Source organism: Pelodiscus sinensis, chromosome 27, assembly GCF_049634645.1.
Source record: "Pelodiscus sinensis isolate JC-2024 chromosome 27, ASM4963464v1, whole genome shotgun sequence".
In the NCBI taxonomy this organism is placed as follows: domain Eukaryota; kingdom Metazoa; phylum Chordata; order Testudines; family Trionychidae; genus Pelodiscus; species Pelodiscus sinensis.
In genome coordinates this window covers 6,915,967-6,939,604 of record NC_134737.1, presented here as the reverse complement: position 1 = coordinate 6,939,604, position 23,638 = coordinate 6,915,967, and the positions used below count along the sequence as shown (strand labels likewise).

Here is a 23,638-nt window from a genome sequence, read left to right as displayed (position 1 = left end):
AACCAGCTCTTGCGCAAGAGGGGGGGGTTGCACAAAAAGGAGCCATGTAAACAGGGCCGGCCCACAACACTTTGGCACCCGAGGCAAGAAGCTCAAATGACGCCCCCATACCTCCTAGCTCGGGCCAAAACTTTGAAAGGTCTCAGTTCTGCCTTCTTCCTGTTCTACTCTGCTCATGGAACTGCTCTGCTACCTACCTCAATAAAGGAGAACTAACAGCAGCAGACACAATTTTCTACACTCTGGGTCCTCGTGGTGCCCCCCCCACAGTCTGGCACCTGAGGCAGCTGCCTCAGTTCGCCTCATGGTAAGGCCAGCCCTGCATGTAGACGGCTCCTTTTTGTGCAAAAGCCTCTTGTGCAAACACGGAGCCTCATTAATTATGCAAACAAGGCACGGCGATATTCCACGCTTCACCTGATTTGCATATTTTTCTGCAAAACGGGCACAGTACAGACATAGCCCTAGTGTTAAATAGATGATGATTATAAAGTTGAAGTGAGTTGAAATACAACATTCTTACTTTATACATGAAATGTTTCAACATTAACAGAAGGTGAAAGTCAAAACGATTTGTGTTGACTGCTTTCCAGCTGAAAATTCTTCAAAATTGAAACATTATTTTGACTAAACTGGATTTTAGGATAAAAAACTGTTTCATCCATAAAAAATGGGAACAGCTCTGCCAACTAGAAATAGGTCGAGCTCTGCTAGCTCAAGTCTGTCTGCAGTGTAGACATAATTTTAGTGGGGTAGTGTGGAGGCATCTTTGCACTATGCTTTTACCTGCTCTGCGAAATGAAGCGTGGACTATCAGTTTCAAGTGACATCTTTCTGAAGCAATGTAATTGCGATGTCTGGTGCTGCTAGCTTGTAATCTTCCTTACCACGTCATTATCTGTAATAACACGTCATTACCTGTAATAACACCACAGGAATGATATCTGTTGTTCACATAGTATTGTGGCTCCCAAACACTTTCCATGCTGTGTATTTGGCCCCCAGTGACTGAAATGCAGTCACCTCTGCAGCACCTGGCAGCAGCAGGAGACAGCTGTTTTGCAGCATGCTGCACAATAGTTTAGGACAGGAAGTGAAGAAGAAAACCACAATTAGTTCAGAGTAGGTGCAAGGATTGGAGGGAAAACAGAGCAGAGGAACAGATTGCCTATATTGGAATTGAGGTTAGAAGTAGAGCCCTGTGCAGTTACAAAATTGGTATCCACATCTGCAAACGTTCAGCCATGGATACCTACAGGTGCGGAAACCCACGGATATAAAGCGGCAAGCCGCAGATTTGCAGGGCTCTAGTTAGAACCTCTCAGGGTCTGTCTACACTGGGGATGGAAGGTGTAATGTCCACCGACCTACCCTCGTTGGCTCTGATGGAGCTAGCGCCCTAAAAATGAAGAGCAGCTGCCCCATGGGAGCTGTGGGAGGAGTTAGCCCCCCAAGTATGTACCTCGGACAAGTAACCGGCAACAAGCCCCCATGCTACCATGGGTACACTTCTGGTTTTAGCACACTCACGTGGTCAGCGGTAGCACAAGTATGTTTATGTGAACTGAAAGTTACACCTACAGCTCCAAGCATCGACACGCCCAGGGTCTATGCCATTGAGCGGTCCAGAGCTCAGCTTCCTGCCTCTGTTGAAGGACAGCGCCTCCTGCTGGGATGTGGCTGCACATTACACTGGAGAGAGCACTCCCTATTCCAGAGTTCTCCCATCACCAGGAGTCCCACAGAGAGCAGAGTAGCGTGGGCACCTGGCATGAATGCTTGGTCACTCCCCCACCCCTCAGTGCTGCTGTAACAGCATGAGTGGGCACACCCAATTGGCGTGAGATCCATCAGGTCCCGTGAGGCACATGACACGAATGGCATTGGCTAACGTCCTTACGCTAGACCGTCCTTAGCTTGTGAGGTGGAGCGAGATCCTAGCTTGACTCATTGCTCAGAGGATAGTGAATACCAGTCACCGTGCTGGGTTAAGACAGAGGGGGCAAATTATGGCCCGTGAGCCACATCTGGCATGTCAGGCTTTTCAGTGGAGTTCTGGGAGGGGAGGCTGTCAGGGAGTGGAGGGATGGATGGGGGTGGGGGCTCCAGAAGGGGCTGTCAGAGGGTGTGGAGTGAGAGCAGTTAGTGGATGGGAGTCTGGGGGAGGCTTTCAGGGGGTGGGGAATCGGGGATGTTGGGTAGGGGACAGAGATCCCAGCAGGGGTGTTTACGAGGCAGGGAACATGGGGGGGTTGCATAGGAAGTGGGAGGTACCAGGGGAGTGGTCAGGGATGCAGGGGAGTTGGATAGAGGGCAGGGGCCAAGCCACACCTGGCTGTGTGGGGAAGAAGTTTCTCCCAGCCTTCCCGCCATCCCGGTACTCGATGCAGTCCTTGGGCCAAAATCTTTGCCCAGTTCTGGGTTAAGGGAGAGCCTCTCGCTTACCCTGTTCCCAACCCCCGTAGCCACCCAGCTGTCTGCTGTGATTCCAAATGTGCTCCTGCCATGGTTGGCCCTTTTCTTTAGATGGAGAGATTTGCTAGAATGGGGGTGGGGGAAGTGAGTGTGCTGGAAATCTGGGAGAGTTAATTGGCTCGCGTTAATTCCTGGCGTTCCCAAGCCCTGAAAGCGAGTGAGATTGCATCTGCGTTGGGAGGCTGGGTCTGGGATGCGACAGCAGCCGGGAGACCACGCAGAATGTTGCTGTTGCTGACAGATGATCTGTTAAGGTTTTGGATGCGGGCATTGCAACCCAAGTGTGCTGGTTGCCATAGTGACCGTGATGCATTCGCTCCCAGAGACGGTGTCTGATCCCATCGGTCTGGAACGAGATCAGATCGCTGTTTGTTTGTGCTGATATCACAGGGCAGCCTGCAGAGGGAATGAGCTGCCAGCAGCACAGCGGGGTCCTGCCTGCTTTGAGGGTCCTAACAGAGTGGAGGTGTGGGGCGGACTCCCCCTGATGTAACATTCGGTGAAATGGGAGCCAGCGGCTGAGAGGCCCTTTAAAATTCCATCTGTGCTGCAGGGTGAGTGACTTTAAATGGGAGGTGAAGCTCATTCGGGGAGACTCCAGGCCAGTCCTGAAAGACTGGCAACTCCACTTGTTGTGGGCAGAGAGGATGTTCTTACAGGCCCCCACCTGTCCTCAGCACAGCCACTGCCCTTCCGATCAGCCTCAGAGACAGTTGACAAGGTCTAAAGCAGTCAGGGCATGTCAATCCTATCTTCCAGGGTTTGATTTAGCAGGTCTGGGATGGACCTGCTAAGTCAAACTCAGAGAGCATCCCCCTCAGCACCAATACTCCTACTTCTTGCGAGGAGTAAGGGAAGTCGCCAGGAGTGCTTACTCCCGTCAGCCTCCCGCTGTTTGGACAGGGCAGAAAGGCAACGTAAGATACATCGACTCCAGCTACGTAATTTATATAGCTGGAGTTGCATATCTACTACAATCTTCCGCTGTAGCATAGACCGGGCTTCAGAGACATGGCACGTGAAGGATCTGACTTCAGCCCTTTCCCCCAGCCCGCTAGGAGGTGTGATAGATGGAGAAGCTAAGGTAAGTCAGTCCCAGACAGCTGCTACAGTCCCATCCCCTGCCAGGGGACTCCCGTGTTGGGTCAGAGTGAACTAGGAAGGGAACCCAATCAATGGCTTTGCCTGGCCGTGCCTTGTGGCCAGCAGGAGGCAGTTACCGAGAGCTGCTGAGCCATCGATTTATTTCCTCGTTCTTGTGCAGCTACATTTTCTCTGCTACTGCGCAAAGGAAAAGAAAGAGGAAAAATAGCTTCTCTCCCAGCTGGAGGGGGTGTGAAGTGGGCACAGCCCTCTCTTGTGGAAGGCTGGCTGTTCCGGGTCAGTGGAATTCTGACTTCTCGTTACGGTGAAGGGGTTCACTGAGAGGGCTATCCCCTCCTGCCAGGGCGCCTCATCGCTTCATGGCTTTCATGGATCAGACTGCAGCTGGACCGTAACAAAGCAAAGTACCTGCTCAGGGCTAGAGGGGTAGGGAGGCTGCACGTGAGGACTGGCAGAGCGGGGTGGGCAAATAGGGGGCTGTAGGTTACCACTGAGAGGCATCTGCTGATCTCTGTGGGTGGGGAACCCAGACCTAGAATAGCGGCGAGCCGTCCAGGATGGAGGGTCATGGGCAGAACCATGCAAGGAATCTGCCTTCACTGGGTTTGACTCAGTGCACTGCTGTGATCCCATCAGTTTCCCTTCCCCTAAAACTCTCCCTAAACCATTATTGTAACCCCCTTCCTGCATCTGCTCTGTATCTAACCACCATGCATGCTAAGTGGGCGCCTCCTAAGCTAGGCTCTGCCTGCATTGCTGAGCGAGGGAGGGAAGCCACAGCAGCCAGCGGGGTGGCTTGTAAGTGCTGGGAATTAAGTGTTGCTCCTGTACTCTGCATGTGTTCGTTTAGCCAGCCAGCCAAATGATGAACTTCGCACTTTGTCCCTTGGGGGTTTCCTCATTTAAGGATTTTATTCTTTAATCAGATCTTCAGTTAAGAGGATTCCAGGGTCCGTACAGGATTTGAATCAGTCGAGAGACTGTAAATGAACTGTAAGCTCTCAGCGCCTCTCTTCTTCTCTTAAGTCTCGGGGGCCCTTCCCAGTCAGAACCTCTGTCCTGTCTCCCCTCGGGAGTTCACTGACACCCCAGAAAGTCTCACCGCCAAAGGCAGAAGCAAAATGCAGGACAATGTAGCACTTTAAAGACTAACAAGATGGTTTATTAGATGATGAGCTTTCATGGGCCAGACCCACTTCCTCAGATCAAATAGTGGAAGAAAATAGTCACAGCCATATATACCAAAGGATACAATTAAAAAAAATGAACACGTATGAAAAGGACAAATCACATTTCAGAACAGGAGGGGGATGCGGGGGGGGGGGGGGGGAGGAAGGAAGGTAGGTGTCTGTGAATTGATGATATTAGAGGTGGGGAGAGTGGGACGTCTGTGAGCTAATGGTATTAGAGGTGATAATTGGGGAAGCTATCTTGGTAATGGGTAAGATAGTTTGCGAGTTTGTTCATTCCTTCCCGGAGAGTGTTGAATTTTAACATGAATGACAGTTCAGAGGATTCCCTTTCCAGTGCAGATGTAAAAGGTCTTTGTAGCACAATGCAGGTGGTTAAGTCATTGAGAGAGTGTCCTTTCTGGTTAAAATGGCAAGAAACTGGTTTTTCTTTGTGATCTTGTCTGATATCTGTTTTGTGGGCATTAATCCTTTGGCGAAGTGTCTGAGACGTTTGTCCAATGTACATAGCAGACGGACACTTTTGGCACATGATGGCATAAATTATATTTCTGGATGCGCAGGAATATGTGCGCCAAAGGCAGAGCACAGAAACGGGAGAGACATCAGCCTGGATGTGAGCGCTTAGGAGATTTTCCTTTTCTTCTCTGTGAGAATTCACTCTTCTTTTTCTTTAGTTGTTTAGTCTTTCCTTCCTGTTGTCCCCCACTCCTTAGCCCTCACCCTTTCCAGCCAGGCCTGGGAATCCAACCAAGCATGTTGCAGACCAGAGGGAGACTGTGTATTTATTTAGGTGTCCCTGTACTTGGGTGTCTAGAATGCAGCCTCTGGGCACCTGTGCTAATGGACCATGAAAAGACAAGTGTGGTGTGCCTGTTAGACTACAGTTAACTAACAAAACCACAAGGGGCCTGGCTCCATAATTTACAGGAAGGTCCAATGTGTTGCCTTCTCCACCTAACAGGGTCTTGAAGCAAGTGGAAGGAAAACCCAGTGAATACCCCCTGCATAGAGCCCCTCCCCAGCTGGTTTAGTGCTGGCCTCAAAGCTCTACACTGGATCCTTCCCAGCCCAGAGGACACATGAGGGATATGGCTGGACTGCCCTGCCTTGGTGGCTAGTCTTCACTCCCCAGGGCCCATAGGGAAGCTGATCCTATGACAGAGCAGGCTGCTTTCATTGTACGCACAGGGACCCAGGCAGGTTCCTGCCCAGCCCCAGAATACGTGGGGTAAAATTGTGACCCTGTTGAAGTTAATGGGGACAGGCTTCTCCTCTCAAGCTTTGGGTTCGAGTTCACCTCAGGCTGTGCCTGGATACGAGCACGGTCCTGTTCCAGAGCTTGTGCTTAGGAGCGTGTCACAGTAGCAGGGCTGGCCCAGCCCTGAAGGCGCTTGTTAGAAGGCTGAAGGTGTTTGGAGCCGCTCATCCCTAGCGCACGGGTTGAATCTGGTCTGGTGTCATTTGAGAGCTGTTACTGTCTGATGACTACTGCCTGGTGAGCTACAGTGGAGAGTGTTGTTAGGTGTTCCCTGTTGAAGGAGAGTTTACAGTGTAAGGCAGCCGTGGGCAGCCGAGGCTGAGTGGAGCACATGCGTGGCTCTCCTTCATCTCAGCAGGCCTCAAGATTGTCATAACCAAGACAGTCTCCCAGGATAGAGCAGTTTTGCTGGCTGCGCTTGTGTAACTAGAATTCGCAGGGGATGCCGAGTGAACCGTAGCCGCGCTGTGATTGGCTGCAGAGGGAGCCAGGGTTGTGTGCAGCCAGCACTCACCTCCCGTCACGTGCCCTGGCTTTACGTGCGTGTCACTTTAGCAACACCAGTAAAACAAAACGACATGGACAGAAACCAGTGGAATCTGCATGGGCAACGGTGAACAAAATGTCTCGCGGGCCACACGTAGAACCCTGATATGTGGCCCGTGGGCTGTAGGTTGTCCGCCACTGGTGTAAAAGAGGTGTGACCAGGCTAGTTAGGCATGCTGCTACCACAGCAGGGGGCAGGGTGTCACCTATTGCCCGCTTTATCCAATGTGCTCCATGTACAGCTCTATGGGAATAAACCTGGGAAACTTAGATCCACCTTATCATTGGGGTTCAGGCCACGTTCCCCCAGCTACTGTCAAACCCTTCAGACGTGGCCCGATTCTGTTCTGCAGTGGCTGAGGCTGAAAGGTGGAATGTGAGCCGTCGCTGACGCTTTAACAGGAGCATTTCATTTGCCTGCAGGGGTTATTCCCTATGCAATTCTGCTTCGTTATTAGACAGGTGCCGTAATCCATGCTAATTACCCTGCTCAGCCGCAAGCGGCTTGCCAGCACATGTGACACTGCCACGCGCAAGAGGAAGATCGATGTTGTAGACATCGTCTCTTTGCCGCTGTGCGGGAGAAGGGAGGCAGAGATGATCCTTCCATGGGCTTAGGCCCCAATCCTGCAATCCAAGCCATCCGGTCAGACCCCTGCAGCCAGGCCGAGTCCCTCTGACGTCAGTCGGGCTGTGCGTGGGCATACGGGTTCGTCCGCAAGGATTTGTAGGTACGAGCGGTGGTTTGGGTCTGATCCAAGGTCTCCTGAGTTTAATAGAAAAGCTCCTCGTGTTTTCAGGCCTCTTATTTATAAGCGCGCCAGGAACACAGACTAGATCTTGGGCCTAATTTTCACCAAGCATGCTCCGATACAGGCAGTTGGAGTTGCAGATGTCTGACCCCTCTGTAAATGAGAGCCTGGCATCTGGCTGCAGTCCCAAGCAGGTGGCCCTACGTGCAATCCAAGCCTTTCCACACACTCTCATTGCTTTCCCCTCTCTTCCAGGGCCCTGCCGTCCTGCCACAGCACAGGATACAATGAACAAGATGAAAAACTTCAAGCGGCGGTTTTCCCTCTCCGTGCCCCGGACAGAGACCATTGAGGAGTCGCTGGCTGAGTTCACGGAGCAGTTCAACCAGCTCAACAACAGGAAGAATGAAGGTGAGAGGCTGGGGAGTTCATTGGGGCAGCAGGGGAAACCAGTTCTGGTTTGGCCAGAATCCGCCCCATCCCCCCCCCCCCCCCCCCCCCTCCAGGCGCAGACAGTTGGTGCAGGGTCAGGATGTCTCTTCAGACCCAGAAAAGCAGAGAGAGTCGCTGGTCACTCTGTGCCTCAGTTTCCCCCTTTGTGAAACAGGAATAATTAGTGTTCCCTGTAAGCTGGGAGCTTGTGCAGCCGCTCAGGAGGGATTCAGATGCTGCCCAGCTTATTAGCAGAGCTCTCACAGCTAGGTTTTATTTGGTGCACATTCACATGCTACAGTGCACATGAAAATATTATTCCACACGTGGATGGGACAAAATCCACGTGTGCATGGAAAAGATTAGAGTGAACAATGGGAATAATATCTCCTCAACATTCATTCTTCTTTGGGGAGCACTGTGGAAACGGTCAGGGGGAAGCAGCTTTGCTGCTTAATGTTAGACAAGAACAGGTCACCCAGAGGTGGATGGGGTTGAAGGGTCCTTTATTGCAGATACTCGTTCCGCCTCAACCCTCCAAAGCCCTTGTCTGCGGGAGGAACAAATTAACCACAGGTACACCTTTTTCTTTTAGTATGTGAATACACTTATCAATTACATCATTTCAAAAGCCCTAATCAAGTAATGGGAACACCCTTATAATGCATAATCATCTCTATGGGATGAATACAGTTATACCCACCCCAGTTTACTGTTTACAGCTTTTTAGCTGATGCGAGCAGTTCTCACATCACAAAATGCCTTAAATCAGCTGCTTACAAGAGGGGAGGGAGCTGTGACCCTGAATGTGTATTTCAGAGCGAATGGAAACAGGTAAGGGGGTAGGAAGACACTAGCTGTTTAACACACAGAGCATTCATTAAAAGTTACATCCTTGGTACAGCTATGTGCTTATCTATTCCCAGCAAGGTGGAAATGAGGAAAACATGTCTGTAAACCTATAGGGTCAGTGCCTGCCCATGCTGCACCCTCATCACTGTGTTAACGAGCACTCAGAGCCCTTATTTAACTCTTACCCCTACACTTAAGGCCTGACACCTTCCTCTTCTCACCCAGAAAGAGCAGTAATTGGCTGGCAGTTTTCTCCCCCTGCCCAGCAGCTGGCTCAGGCTCTCGGCAAACTCAGCCATGCATCTTTCACTCAGGTCGCATTTACGCTTCTCTCTGCAACCACGACAGCTAGACATGTAGGCTGCATCTACACTGGCATGATTTTGTGCAAATACTTTTAACGGAAAAGTTTTTCCATTAAAAGTATTTGCGCAAGAGAGCATCTACACTGGCACGGATGCTTTTACGCAAAAGCACATCTTTTGTGCAAAAACACATGCCAATGTAGACGCTCTCTTGTGCAAGAAAGCTCCGATGGCCATTTTAGCCTGTCTACGCTGGCCTCTTGCACAAGAATACTTGCACAAGAGGGCTTATCCCTGAGCGGGAGCGTCAAGTATTTGCACAAGAAGCACTGATTTCGTACATTAGAACGTCAGTGTTCTGGCGCAAATACTCGCGGCCATTGTAGACAGGTGGCAAGATTTTGCGCAAAAGAATCTTGCCAATGTAGACACGTACTTTTTAAATTAAAAAAAAACCCAGGCTGAGAAACCTTAATGCAATCACCCGGCTCCGCTCTCTGCTGCCTAATCGACGTTAAGAAGAGACCCAGCAGCCTGCTTTGGAGATGGCTGCCTTTCCTCCTCCTACCCCTCGGCAGTCTGCCACTGCTAACAGATCACATCCCTCCACTCATGACAGGCTGCAGGCACCTGCGCCCCTTCTCCGTAAGCACCCGGGCCTCGATGCTCAGAAGCAGTCGCGGTGCCTGTCTGCTCCCCCCCACACACACACCCTGTCAAGCTGATGGGGCTATAATTAGAAACGAGCCCTTAATTACAGGCATGGAAGCTGCTGGGATGAAACGGCACGAGGCTAACGAAGGACTGGGTGCTGACAGCTGCAGCTGTCTGCTCCTTCCTCAGGGGGACGTCAGCCCTGGGCTTTCTGGTCCTTGGCTCGTTATCGGTGTGCACCAAACCCAGGCACTGTCATGTAACAAGGCAGCTTCCCCGTTCTCCCATTTTAATGAGTCCTCAACGGTCTCTGGGTCCCCTCCCCTTCATTTTTCAAACCAAGGTCTGCTGCAACTCCCTTGTTCTGCCGACCCCGTCTCACCTCTCCCCAGGAGACCGGAGTGGAATAGAAACCGGAGCAGAGCTGACTAGGTCACCCTCTCCCTTTCTCGGGTCCTGAGTCTGTCACCTTGCTGAGGATCCGGGAATCAGGCCCAGGGACGTGGCTGTGCTAGAGGTGTAAAAATTTTAAGGAAAATACTAACCGTGTAAGCGATTGAAATTCAGTCAGTTTCGTGGTTAAACGTTCCACGGGCTGGGGGCTGCTAGTGCCGCTGGCCCCACAGGCTCCATGGGGAGGCCTGGAGTTTAACTGGTAAGGTTAACCAATAAGTGTATCGATTAACTCGGGTGGGCAACTCACAGGCTGGCACCAAAGCCCGCGCCCCCAGAATGGGCGGGGCCTGGGGCAGAAGGGGTGGGGCTGGGGCAGAAGAGGCGGGGCTGGGGATTAGCCTCCCCTCAGAGTTGTCTGGGGCCGGAGGCTTTGAAGTAAAAACACAGAAAAGGGCTTGTGGCTCCTGTCCCTACCAATACCGAGATGCCTGGCAGCCTCCCGGGGTTTGCTGCAGCTGTTTACAAGGCTCACAGCTCCGGCCCCCTGGGGTAGCACCACAGCCAGGAGCCATGAACCATTGAAATAGGATTCTGCTGCCTGAGCCACTGCCTGGAAATTCGGTGGCACAGGCAGCAGGCTATAAAGAGAAAGTGGCCAGACGCTGTCCGCGGGCCAGATCGAAGTATTAGGCTGGACGGATCCCCGGTCTGTGCACCCTGTGTAGCAGGAGGACCTAGTACCAGGCCCAGGGATCTGTTTCAGGAGTCCCTTGTACCAGGGTGTGTCTCTGTCCTTCCCCCGTTGGAAGCAGCAGAACTCCAGGCTACAGTTTGCTTCCCAGATTACACGGTACATTCCTTGCCCTGCAGCCTGTGCTCTTCCCATGCGCTACGAGCCCGGCGTGGTGCCCGTTTCTCCTGTCCCCGCTTCTGGCAGGATCCATCCCCTTCCTTCCCTCACTCCCATGTAGCCCATCCCTGCCCACCCCGCATCCCTTGATTAAGTTTCTCACAGATTGTAAACAAGCCTGCGAAGTCACCTCTGCGCTGCCCTTAATCTCCTTCCCCTGAAAGCTGCGGCTGTTATTTATTCAGAGCCCTGACAGCCGCATTTGTCAGACGCGGTCTCTTCCGCCCGGCGCGGATGGCATTTCGTAAACCCCCTTGCCGCTGGGAGGTCCCTGCCCACAGCCTCGCACCGTCTGGCATTGGCAGGAGCAGGCTGGGCAGAGGAATGTTGTGTACAGATGCACCAATGCGGACTTGATCCGCAGTCCACTGACGGCCTTATTCCACAGATTTCAGCAGGCTCCGGTTGAGGGGGAAGGAGCCTGGTTCTTGCAGGGGTTACACCAGGGAAGGGATTGGTGTGCCTTTTTCTGGAAGGGAATTAAGCTGGGTTTGCTCGTCTAAGCGTAGGCTGGGAAGTGTGTGGGCGCTAATAGAGCCAGCTGCGTGCAGCTGCACTGTTGGCACGTGTCTCGGGCTGGTCCCGTTTTACAAACCTGGATGCTCTACGCCAGGGCTTTCCAAGCTATGAATCATGACCCAGTACTGAGTTGCAGAATGTTGGGCACTGGGTCTCGTTGCTGCAGGAGGATCTGGTGAGCAACGAGGGTGCTTAGGCAGCTGCAGACTGCAGACTGTGCCCTAGAAGCGGCCGGCACCAGGCCCGACTCCTAGGTGGCAGGGGAAAGAGCACCCAGGGCTCCATGCACTGCCCCTGCCCTGAGCACTAGCTCTGCACTCCCATTGGCTGGGAACCTGCTGCTGGCTGCTTCTGGGGGCAGCATGGTCTGTGGTGCCTGGGGAGGCAGGATGCTGCCTTAGCCCCCCCGCTGCACCCCTGACCGGGAGCCGCTCAAGGTAAGCCCCTCCTATGCTAGCATGACCCTCCACCCCAAAACCGTTACCCCGCCCTACCGCCCAAAGCTCCCACCCTCAGCCCCACCCCGGAGCCCACGCTCCAGTCAAATGATGTTGGGTCGGGGGCATCAACAATTTTCTTTGACTGGGTCATGAGAAAAAAAAGTTTGAAACCCCCCTGCTCTACCCCAGCTCTACAGATGGAGACGTGGTGTGGCACAGAACAGAGCAGAGACTTGCTTACAGTCATGCAGTGAGTCAGTGGCAAAGCTGGGACCAGAACCCTAAAGCTGAGTCTTGTGCTTCAGCCCTTCTTCCAAGCTCTCCCTGTGCAGCCCTGACACACACATTACAGGCCGTGTCCTTCCGCTACTGTTGCACATGGCACAGTTTACATATTCCTGCTGCCCGTGTTTCTGAACAAGCCTCCGGTGCAATCGCTGCTCATTCTGCGTGGCGGGGCCAAAAACAAGGCGTCTTAGCACCTCCTCAGGTGAACGCGTGCCCAAGAATAACACAGGCAGGGAATCCGATGTCATTGCTAATCATGGCAGGGATCCGAAAGTCATTTTCCTTCCATGCAGAAGGAAACTGCATGGGGAAACTATTTAAGTGTTGTCCCCCGCCTGCCGAGGCCAGGTTATAGGAACGGAGAGGCTCAGAGGCAGAGACAGAATGATGGCAGGAGGAAGCGGGGGCAATAACTTGCAGAGGTGAGGGAACAATTTTTGGGGTGGGGGTGTTGAGCTGTACAACCCCCCCTACTGTCCATACGTCTCATTGCCCCTTAGACCTGGGGCCAGCAGTGGGGCAGGACCCTGCATGTGGGGCTTGGCGGCGGGGCTGCCTGGAACGGTTCTCAGGCTTAGATGTCCTTGGCCCCACCCCTTCTGCCCAAGGCCTCTGCTCTTTCTTGGAGTGTGGAGCCAGCCCCCCTTCCCACCTCGCCCAGGGCCCTGGCGAGGCTGCCAGTTCCCCTGGGTATGTGATAGGAAATGAACTCAGACAGCTCCTGCAGCAGCATAGCTGGATTTCAGCTCCACCTGCACTAGGGGACTGCTTTCCCATTCTCCTGCCCCTTATCCAGCCAGCGGTACCAGTGCAAAGTGAGGATAACAGGCTACTGGGCTTCACCCCACAGTGCACTCTTTTGGCACAAGTGTAAATGGAAACACAAGGGCTGTGTCTACATTGGCATGATTTTGCGCAAAAGCACCCACTTTTGTGCCAAAACATGCTGCCTGTCTACAGTGGCGAGGAGTTCTTGCCTAAGAACACTGACGTTCTAATGTGTGAAATCAGTGCTTCTTGTGCAAGAACTATGATGCTCCCGCTCAGGAATAAGCCCTCTTGCACAACTGTTCTTGCGCAAGAGGCCAGTGTAGACAGGCAACATGAATTTCTTGTGCAAGAAAGCCCGATGGCTAAAATGGCCTTCAGAGCTTTCTTGTGCAAGAGAGCGTCTACACTGGCACGGCTGCTTTTGCGCAAAAGCACATGCCAGTGTAGACGCTCTCTTGCACAAATACTTTAACGCAAAAACTCTTGCGTTAAAAGTATTTGCACAAAATCTTGCCAATGTAGACGTGGCCAAGGTACAAAGCAGGACAGCATCAGGCCCAGAGTTTTACAGGCCACCTGGGATAAGTCTCAGTCGTGGTTAGCACAGCACAACTACCCCATAGCGCAAAGGCTTGTCACTCTGGTTGCAAATCCAGAGTCACTCCTGGTTTGAAGAGGCATCAATCAGTAAGAACCTGGCTCTAGCTTTGTCTGGCCTTCCAAGGAGCAATGCACAAAGGGAGGAAGGAGATTGCATGATCCCAGATCTGAATGGGGCTCAGCCTTGCAGGTTTAATGGAGATTTAAGGGGAGAGTTCACACTTAGAGAAGTAATTAAAAGTTGTAACTCAAGCAAGCAGTAGAGGCTTTTGGCCCCTTTCCCTGGGAGATCAAAGCTTGTTTTGGCAGAGGCAGTGTTTAAATGTATTTATAAAAGGGGAGAGAGAGACTTGTCGAAGGCAGCTGCAGAGTCTGCCGTCTCGCTTTAATTTGCTTTGATATCCCAGGCAGCTTCATTATTCTCCGGATGTCGGGGCCAGCTTTAATCCACATGAAAAGCAGAGCAGAATCAAACAGACCCTGGCGTGCGTTCACCCAGAGCCTGACGTCATCTCCAGCAAACACCCAGGCAAGGTGGCGAACACACAAATGCCCCGCAGGCAAATGCTGTCCCTACTGGGGCATCCCCTTTCCCTGTGACTGCCGTTCTCCTCCGTGTTGCACATGCACCTGCGGACGGCATGTCAGGGAGTGGCTGCAGGCATGCGACCCACTTTGTTAAGCACAAGGGCATTCCGCTCATTTGTGGAGAGAGGCAGATTCCGTCCTTCCTTGTGGGCAGATTCAGGACTTCATACTTGGCTCAGTCCATGGCAGATGCCTTGCTGATGTCTGTGTGAGGTTTGCACAGGGAGAGCAGAGGGAGGGTTGCAGCATTTATGAAGGAAATGCATTTTATAGAGTGCCTTTGCTGTTGCATGCAGCTCCAGACTGTGAGAAAATCCGCTTCCTTTTAGACCACTGCTCTTGCAGTCTGCTCTCGTCCTTCCACATCCTCTCTTCTCTTCCTCTCCCCATTTCTAGGCCTTGGGCTACAGTAGGGATTTATTTTGAAATAGCCCCCCTTATTTCAAAATAGTAAGCGGAGCATCCACACAGCCAAGCCCTATATTTCGAAATAAGGGGCTGGTTATTTTGAAATCTGTGCTCCTGCTTTCCTCAGGGAATAACGCTGATTTTGAAATTATTTTGAAATAGTGGCCGTGTGGAAATAATGACTCCCCAGAGTCATTTAAACTGATTACTCTCCAGCGCTTCCTGGGGCTCTAAGACTAGGTAGCGCATCCACAATAACAGAGCCTGCCTCAGAATAATTTCGAGGCTTCCCTGTAATGGGGACACGGCTATTTCGATGTTGTTATTTTGGGAGTTATTTCGAATGTAGTTATTTTGAAATAGTTTCCTAGTGTAGACATGCCCTCTGAGCCTTCTCTGCTCTTCCTTTCCCATGTCCTCCTTCTCTGTTGCTGTTCACACCTTCCCCCCACCACCACCACCTTCCTCATTCCTTCTGCTTGGAGGGCCAGTTAGAGAATCGTTCCTGTTGACATTGCTGTGAGCTTCAGTCTTGCTGCTCCCTTGTGAAATAAGTGTGGAGCTGGTCAGTTCACGTGCCTGAGAGTTGTTGTATTAGGCCTCCTGAAGAGTCAGGCAGACTTCCACACCTCATGGCAGGTTCTAATCCGGAATCTTTCCCCTAGAAACCTTGGGTACCCTTATTACCCTAGTGATAATGTCAGGGGACCACATTTGCCCCTGGCCATCCTTTGGGTTGTTGGTTTGCATCTCATCCAGCAGGTGGGCTAGTCAAGCTACCCCCTGTGGTCCCCAGCTCTGTTCAGTGTCCTGCAAAAGCAGCTCTCTGACTGATACCCAGCCGTGAGCCCTCTGCAGCTGCCCAAGTAGATTGAAATCAGGGCCGTGAAATCCAGGCAGAGGGTTGTTTCTGTGCAGCTCTCGGCTAATGGCAGCGGCATTTCAGCAGGAGTTTGGCTGAGGGGTGTGGCCGGAGCAGCTGAGCCGCCTGTAGTTTTGGTCAGGAACTCCCCTGCTGACATTTAGCCTTCTGTTAGAGTTATTGTGAATGGGGAGGGGGTACATCCCCCTGTTGTTTCAGCAGTTATTGGATTTAATACAGAGGGTCCAGAAGTAGGGCACCAGATCTGAAGGCCCCCTATTCCTTCAGACTTTGGCTGGGGTCAGAATCTAAACCTGGGTCTGGAGCCTAAACTTCTCAGGATCTTGGATCTGGGATGGTGCTTTGGCCCATTCTAGGGCTAGGAGCAAACCCCATGTTCAGATCAGGGGTGGGGTTTAGGTGGCGCCTTTGGGTTTGGGTCCAGCTCTGTTTCTGTGAGCTATGGATTGATAGATGTGAAGGCCAGTTCTGATCATCAAGCCCCAGGGTGGCCCACGAGACAGGTTGGTGACCGTTGCCCACGTGCAAGGTTGTCAGATTCCACTGGGTTCCATCCGTGTTGTTTTTTTCCTACTGGTGTTACTCGCATGACAGGTGTGTAACGCACATGCAGGGAGGTGCATGCTTTTTACACACAACATTGACTGTGAGAGCCGTGCGATCCCTCTGCAGCCAATCAAAGCGCTGCTATGGTTCTATCGCAACCCCCGCAAATTCAAGCTACACAAGCATAGTGAGCAGAACAGCCGGACCCCAGGAGGCTGTCTTGGTTACAACAGTTGTGTGGTCCACTGAGATGGAAGAGGCCACTCATGTGGCCTGCTCACTAGCCTCGGTTGCCCATCACTGGTCTAATCCGACCTCTTGCATAGCACAGGCCAGGGAAGTTCCGTTGTATAGACCAGTTGCATTGTGTGGTGCAAGTAGGGCAGTTCTTTTAGCAAGGCATTCAGTTTTGTATAGACTCCAAGCGATGGGAAATGTACCCTTGGCAAAGAGCACTCCGTGGCAGGTGCCGCTTCCCCGCCATGCAGTACAACAGGGAGCCAGACAACCCAGCCTCCTGACACTGCAGTAGCATCCTTGCTGCAGACCTGTTCCATCTGCATTACAAAATGCTTGCTGAGCAAAGGCTTCCCAATGACCTCTGTCGACAAGACTCTCTTCCTGCAAAGGGCACTCAGCCCGGAGGAGCTCGCTGCCTTCTGCCTGCCGAGACCCAGCGAGCGGGTCCGTGGAACACCAGCCCCTGCAGAAACATTGGTGATTCGGTTCTACGTGGCACCCTGCTAGCGGGCCTCTGAAGTGACATGCAGCCCCCGGCAGCAGAGGCAGCAGCAAAACATTAGGGCATCTTTGTATGGCAGGACCCTTTCCAGAAACTCCTAGTCCCTCAGGCTGACAGCCAGCCCACACAGAGGGACCTTGTGGCTAATGCACCATGGCAGTTCATGAGACGTCTCCCTGACTCATGCTGCAAACAGGCAGGGGAGCTGCCTGGGAAGGGATCAATTTGCCCATTGTCCTAACGCTGTGATGTTAGGGGCCGTGCCCCTTGATCCCTCCCCCCACAACCCTTGAGCCTATTCCAGAGTGGTGCAGCTGTGCCTGGGCCCAGGGAAATGTTTCCAAGGAGGTCGATGGATGGATCTATTGAATTGGTTTTATGCTGCTGCCCATCACTGGTATCTGGGCGCCTGCCAGGTGCAATCAGGAGCAATAGTGAAGTCCCTGAATCTCTGGGCTCTCTCTCTCTCTTTTCAAGGTAGAAACGCTGCTTGGGGCCAGAGGGGCTATTCTTGTGTTTGGGAGTGGAGGGAGTTGGTAGGGTTTGGGAACAGACCAGGCTGTCCCTATTGCAAGGGTCACTTACGGCAGAAAAGCTTTCTCAAAGAGGAAGGCGTTGCAGCGGTCCCTAAAGATGGTCAGGCTCTGGGTTCACTTGTTGTCTGGAAGATTGTTCCCAACCAGATCCCCTCAATAAATAAGGAGAGCACAAGCTTCGTGCTGGGTGTTGAGTTGCCTTGTCCCAGAGGAGCATCCCAGTGGTTCATCGATGGAAACTTGGTCTTTGGTGTCGCTGGAGGCTGGATCCATTAATGACTTTAGAAATGAGACCCAAGGCCATAAACTGGCATGGGCGGGTGACCAGGAGCCAGTGGAGGGGCCTGAGCTCAGACCGGATGTGCGCCTGTTGACCTGAACTGGGGAGAAGTTGGGCAGCTGCTTTCTGTGTATCACACGCAGCTTCAGACATGGCCAGTTGCCATGACCTAGCTGGGAGGTGACACATGCGTGGATCCCCGTGGCCAGATGCCCGCCCGGGAGGAAATGATGAAGGTTTTCGTGAAATGGGGGTGAAAGCAGGCCAGTTTGGACACTGACGCTACCTGCTTGTGATGCTACCTAGACAACCAAGCTTAGAGTCTCATCAATCCGATGAAGGGTGTAACAAGGAGGAGGGAGGAAAAATTATTCCCCTTGGCCTCTGAGGATAGGACAAGAAGCAATAGGCTTAAATTGCAGCAAGGGAGGTTTAGGTTGGACAATAGGAAAAGCTTCCTAACTGTCAGGCTGGTTAAACACTGGAATAAATTGCCTAGGGAGGTTGTGGAATCTCCATCACTGGAGATATTTAAGAGCAGGTTGGACAGACACCTGTCAGGGATGGTCCAGATGGTGCTTGGTCCTGCTGTGAGGGCAGCGGATTGGACTTGATGACCTCTCAAGGTCCCTTCCTGTTCTAGTGTGCTGTGTTGCTATGAATGGGGGCTGTGCGCCTTCAAGGGAAAGCAGAGTTAGCAAGGATTCCTGCAGGACCCCTGCTGGCTTTCAGAAAGGAGAAGCAGCTGCACATCACCGCTCTCTGAATTCTGATGTGGCAGAAGTGTAGGTAAGAACCCACTGTTCCTGTTGTGTCACGTAGACAGGTTTGCAGTGTCTTGTGTTCCCATCAGAGGCTGCAGTGTGCGCAGTGGGGATCTTAACTCCGTGCTCCCTGCTCAGGAGAGATTCAGATGCTGCCCAGCTGATTAGCAGAGCACCCACAGCTAGGGTTTGTTTCTACTGATGGTGCACGGCTACACTTGCCTGGGTGCACATAGAAAAAATTATACCACACATGGATGGAAAAGGTTAGAGGAAACGCTGGTCCCTGATAACAGGAAGGTTGTCTTCGAGGACCGTCAGAACTGCCTTTCTGCCGTGCCCTTGTCCTTGGTGGGGCAACATTGAAGTTCGTGGCTGACGTGGCATGCTGCTGGAGTTTGGGGGTTAGTGCTTGCTCAGGAGCAGGAGGTGGGAGATGGCTCAGTAACTGGAGAAATCTTCAGGGTCATGCCCTGGGTTCTTGAGGATTGGGCCGACTGTGGCATTTCTTACGGGGTTTGGCAGGTGGGTGGCTTTGCCTCTTTCCATTAGTAGTAGGCAGGAGTTGTTCATCACTGGCTTCCACTGGTCAGGAGGGGCCTGGGACCTTTTCACAGGCTGTGGCCTTAGTGTTTTCCTAGGCTGAAAGAAATGGACCCGTGCATTGCCAGAGAGCCTGGGCTGGGCTACTGCTGAAGGAACTGGCTCAGAAAGGAAGCCAGGTTTGGGACGTGGGCATTTAGGCCTGAACAGCCATGTCCCCACGTCTGGTGCTTTAGTTCCTCTCCATCGGTTAATGTGCCAGACTCGCTTGCAGCTCTTCCTTGTGAAATGTGACAGTCTCTGTTACGAGGGGCTGGCGTGTGCACTCACGCGAGTGAGAAGTTGCTATTGTTAACTGTACGGCAGTAGCACATAGAGACCCAAACTCAGGCTCATTGTGCCCGGGGCTGTACATACATGTAGTGAGAGACAGCCCCTGCCCCAAAGACAGTACACTCCAAATTGACAATGTGTAGCGGGGAGGCAGAGGCCCAGGGAGGGAATGGTCACACAGCAGATTAGGGGCAGAATAGGGCAGTATCTGTCAGTCTCCATCACTGCATCTGCAGATTTTTCTTGCCCTCTCTTCCTCCCTCTCCTTCTGTATCTCTCTGAATGGCTTGTGTGACAGGCTGGCTGTGTTGTGTCCACGCAGTGCAGGGGCCCAAAGACTGGCGTGTCTGCTGAAAGTCGTTTTTAAGGGAGTCAAATTTCTTCCACTAATCCTCACAGGCGGGTTTTGCCTCCTCTTTAAATAGCCAAACTTCATTCAGGACAGTCTGATTAGCAGGTGTCTTGTTTTGAATGGTTCTCCAGGAAATAATGCCCCTGCAAATTTGTAGAGTCCCTCCTGCAGGGGTTCGGGTGACCTGTGTTGAACTCGTTAAATGTTTTACCGAGCCACAGTCTGAGTCCCTGCGCTCCCGAGCTTCCTAGCAACCAGCTGTTAATTACAGACCGAGGAGGAATGAAGTGCAAGACTAAAACTGGAGTCCTGAGAGAGCTTTGTGGCTTATTTTGTTCTGATTTCCTGCTCCTTTCGTGGCCCCTGGGACTTGATGATGCTTCCTGCTTGTAATCCCCAGAGAAGGGTTATTATGCAGAATCTCTTCACCATCCAGAGGGCTGTTGTGTGTTAGGATCCTTTCTCAGACCCACGTAATCTGCTTGCGCCTTCCCCTGGAGTCTGATGGTTTCATTCTGCAACTAAGGGCATTTTGTCGGCTCCCCTTCAATCCCAAAGGCCCTTTGCTCAGCATCCTTCAGGTTCCCTGGAGTGAATAGTGATGACGACGCCACTGAGCGGCAGAGAAGGAGAGCGCCTGGGCTGGGGTGAGGAATAGGTCTCATTGAAGCAGGTGCAGGGTGATGAGCAGAGTTGTCTGTGCGTAAAGTGATGATCTGGGATTTGGGAAACCACAGCTCTGTTCCCAGCTCTGCCAGTGGCCTGCTATAGGACCTTGGGCCTCAGTGTTCCTCATCTGTACAAGGGGGGTAAATCACTAGCAATTAGTATGGGAAGGCTATCACGGCCTACCCCTGAGACCCACACTCTGTGGGGCATGGCACAGTCTTACTGGGGACCCAAGGCACCACCTCACTCATACCAGCAGAGTTGCTATAGAGTAGACAGTAGAAACCCTTAGCATTTCTATTCATGTTGCAGCCGTGATGTTTCCTGGCGGTGTAGCACTGTTGGCCCAGTATTTTGGAAGGTAAATCCTGAGGTGAAGAGACTTGCCCAAGGCCACAGAGGGGGTCGGTGTCAGGGCAGGCATCAGTGCCCAGGATCCCCTCACTCCCCTCCCTGCGCTCAGACTTACCAGTGGCATGTGACTGTCCCATGCATGGATTAATAGTGCTGTCCACTGCGTCTCTGCTTCCTCTCTCAGACCTGGCCCAAGAGCACCTACAGCTGAGCCACCTGGGCAGGGGTTTCCGGGCAGAGCCAGCCTCCATTTCCCCCACAGAGGTGGAAGACCAGTCCCCGACAGCTGTGCGCTACCGAAGGAGCAGCCAGCGCCGCTTCTCCATGGAGGCAAGTACTGGGCAGGGTGGGGAGGAGGTGCACGGAGGAGGTGGGAGGCAGCCGTCCGGGCTGAGGGGTGAGGAGCACGGGGAGTATGTCAGTAGAGGTGAGTGGCTGTCAGGCACTGCCCCCTGAATGCCTGTTTCAGGTTCTCAGCGGTGTCGGGTGCCTGAGACACTAACTCTGCCATGGCCCTGTCTGCAGGACGTCAGCAAGCGGCTCTCCCTGCCTGTGGACATCCGCCTGCCCCCGGAGTTCCTGCAGAAGCTGCAGATGGACAATCCGGACTTCCCCAAGACCTGCAGCAGGATGTCCCGACGAGCTTCCCTCGTGAGTCCCCCAGCTCAGGGTTCCTGGAGGAATCGCGTCAGGCCCACCGTCCCGTGCACATAGGCCACAGCTCACAGCCACATGTGTAAATTCCTGTGCACTCGCGGGTGCAGATTCCCACGCGTGTGCCCATCCGCCCACATTTCCATACCTGCACATGCAAATCTCAGTCTACCCAGCTGTACACTCTGATGCACATAAATCCCTGTGGCTTCACTCTCCCAGGTGTGTAAACCCTGACATGCGTGCATGCCTCCACTTGTGTAAGTCCTCTCCATGCATCTGCGCGTGCCAGTTCCCTGTCCATGTGCACACTGCTATGAACGCAAATCCGCTCCTGCACGCATGCCTACACCTGCCCCTCACAGTCTTACACCCGCACACCCTGGTTTGATCCTTCAGAGGGGTTGGGACTGAAAGCCACTTGACATTTAGCAAACGCCTGCCGCCGCTCCTCATCAACATGCAAACGCCGATCAATAATGCATTTGTTTTCATGCTCATTTCGGAGTTTCTTTATAGCACAAGGGCGACAGCACAGCGCTGCCTTTCCGCATACGCCAGCATGCTTCCTAGACCCCAGAAACGCTCCCTATGGCCCAGTCACGGTGTCAGAGGCTTTGGCACACATCTAACCCCGAGTGGGGGAAATGGCGTAAGCCGATGGACTGAGAGTACGCCTCTGCCTCTGCGGTCTCTTGAGTCTGTTGAATAAAATATACCTGGGTGAAGCGAATGTGTCATCAATATGAATAACCCCGTAGATGAATAATGAATGTTTCTGTAAAACTCCCCACGTGGCATTATGATGTTGGTGGACCATCAGATCGTGCCCCGCATCCCTCTCGTTCTGGCAGTCACGTTTGCTCCATCCACTGTGCAAAAATATACTGATGTTGTTTCTCCTGGCGTGCAGGCATGGGGGGGGTCTGGTTGTTGAGGGGAGTGTGTTGGTGTTTCTGTGTTTCTTGGTGGTGTGTTTCTGTTGGTGGTGCACGTGGCTTCGTGCGCATAAAATTATTCCACACATGGATGAAAAAAATCCACACATGGATGGAAAAGATTAGAGGGAACTTTGGTGTAGACAAGACCTCAGAGATACCATTGACCTCCCAAGTCGCTATTTCAAATCCACCCCACGTCAGCAGTGAGGCTGTAAGTTTCCCTCTTCTGTGTTTGGTGGCATGTGTGCAGTGAGAGGCTGGGACATATGCTGATTAGAAAATGTGTGCTGGGTGGGTGGCAAAGGGTCTCGGCTGCATTCTGTAGCTGGCTCCTCCAGCAACCCATTTGTACCGGGGGGAGGGGTTGTTTGTAGAGGACACTTTCCCTGCTGCAGCCTGGGGAACTATTGTTAATCGTCCCCAGGACTTGCCACCCGTTTGGAATTCACACGCTGGTTTCCTGTTCAGCTCCAATCAAACAACCAGGATTGCTGTTTATTTTGAGAGATTATGACAAAATATTTCTCTGCTCCATGGACACGGCTCCAAAGCGCCCAGTCCAGCGACAGCTGCTTCTCTAGCACCACCTCCTGGCAGAGACTTGTACAAGCCATGTATTATTTCAGTGATGATACATGTCAAAATGTGGAATGCCACTGAATTCCCCGGAGATAAGAACTGTGTTTGTGTCTCTCCTGTACGTAAATACATACAGGTGTGTGAGAATGACAGGGTCATTAGTTATGTCTCAAGAACGCTATCCACAAAATTCTTCCATCACCTATCAATATGTATGCTGGGGCGTAGATTGACTTAGCTACACTGCACGAAGAGCAGAATTTTTCCCAGTGATGTAGTTAGAGCTATGTAACGTTATAGTGTAGACATCAGTGTTCCCTGTAAACTGAGCACTTGTGCGGCCTGCTCAGGAGAAATTCAAATGCTACCCAGCTGATTAGCAGAGCACCCACCTTGTGTTTCTGTTGGTGGTGCACATGTCTTCGTGCACATAAAATTATTCCACACATGGATGAAAAAATCCACACGTGGATGGAAAAGATTAGAGGGAGCTTCGATGTAGACAAGACCTCAGAGATAGTCCTTGCCCCCTGAGTGTTGAAAATCTAAATAGACAAAGGTAGTATAGTTTTCCCATTGAGAAACTGAGGCACGGAGAGATCAACAGACTTGCTGATAGTCACACAGAGAGTCTATGGTAAGAACTCAACCAAATCTCCCGAGTTTCTATCCAAAGCCTTAAAACGGTAAGACTTTCATCATGACTGTGTCTGACATAGTGTGTGTCTCAGTGTGACTTGAACGAGTGACCATAACAAACAGGAAATACCTCTTTCGTGGCTGATTTGAAAAGCACCTGAGATCAGGGAATGGTGTTCTACTAATGACCAACTTGTGGGAAATGACTTTTCGCACAAGGAAGGGGCTGAATACTTGGAATGATCCCAAACAGGCATCTTGGATAAACTTTTGAGCTTTTGTTTACAATCAGAGGGAGGAGCTCAAATGCCAGGGTGACAGGTGAGGGAGGG

The 23,638-nt window shown here is 52.2% G+C and overlaps 1 protein-coding gene across 3 annotated transcripts in view; it reads left to right on the top strand.

The window, feature by feature from the left end:
• The window catches only part of CDK18 (cyclin dependent kinase 18), a 115,897-nt gene that overhangs the window by 70,091 nt on the left and 22,168 nt on the right, over positions 1-23,638 (top strand). For all 3 annotated transcript variants that reach the window (XM_075910460.1, XM_075910461.1, XM_075910459.1), the window contains 3 exons: positions 7,584-7,739; positions 20,678-20,823; positions 21,019-21,144. In XM_075910460.1, coding sequence (XP_075766575.1) covers positions 7,616-7,739; positions 20,678-20,823; positions 21,019-21,144 — 396 coding nt within the window. In that variant the 5' untranslated portion in view covers positions 7,584-7,615. The remainder of the gene's footprint in view (positions 1-7,583; positions 7,740-20,677; positions 20,824-21,018; positions 21,145-23,638) is intronic.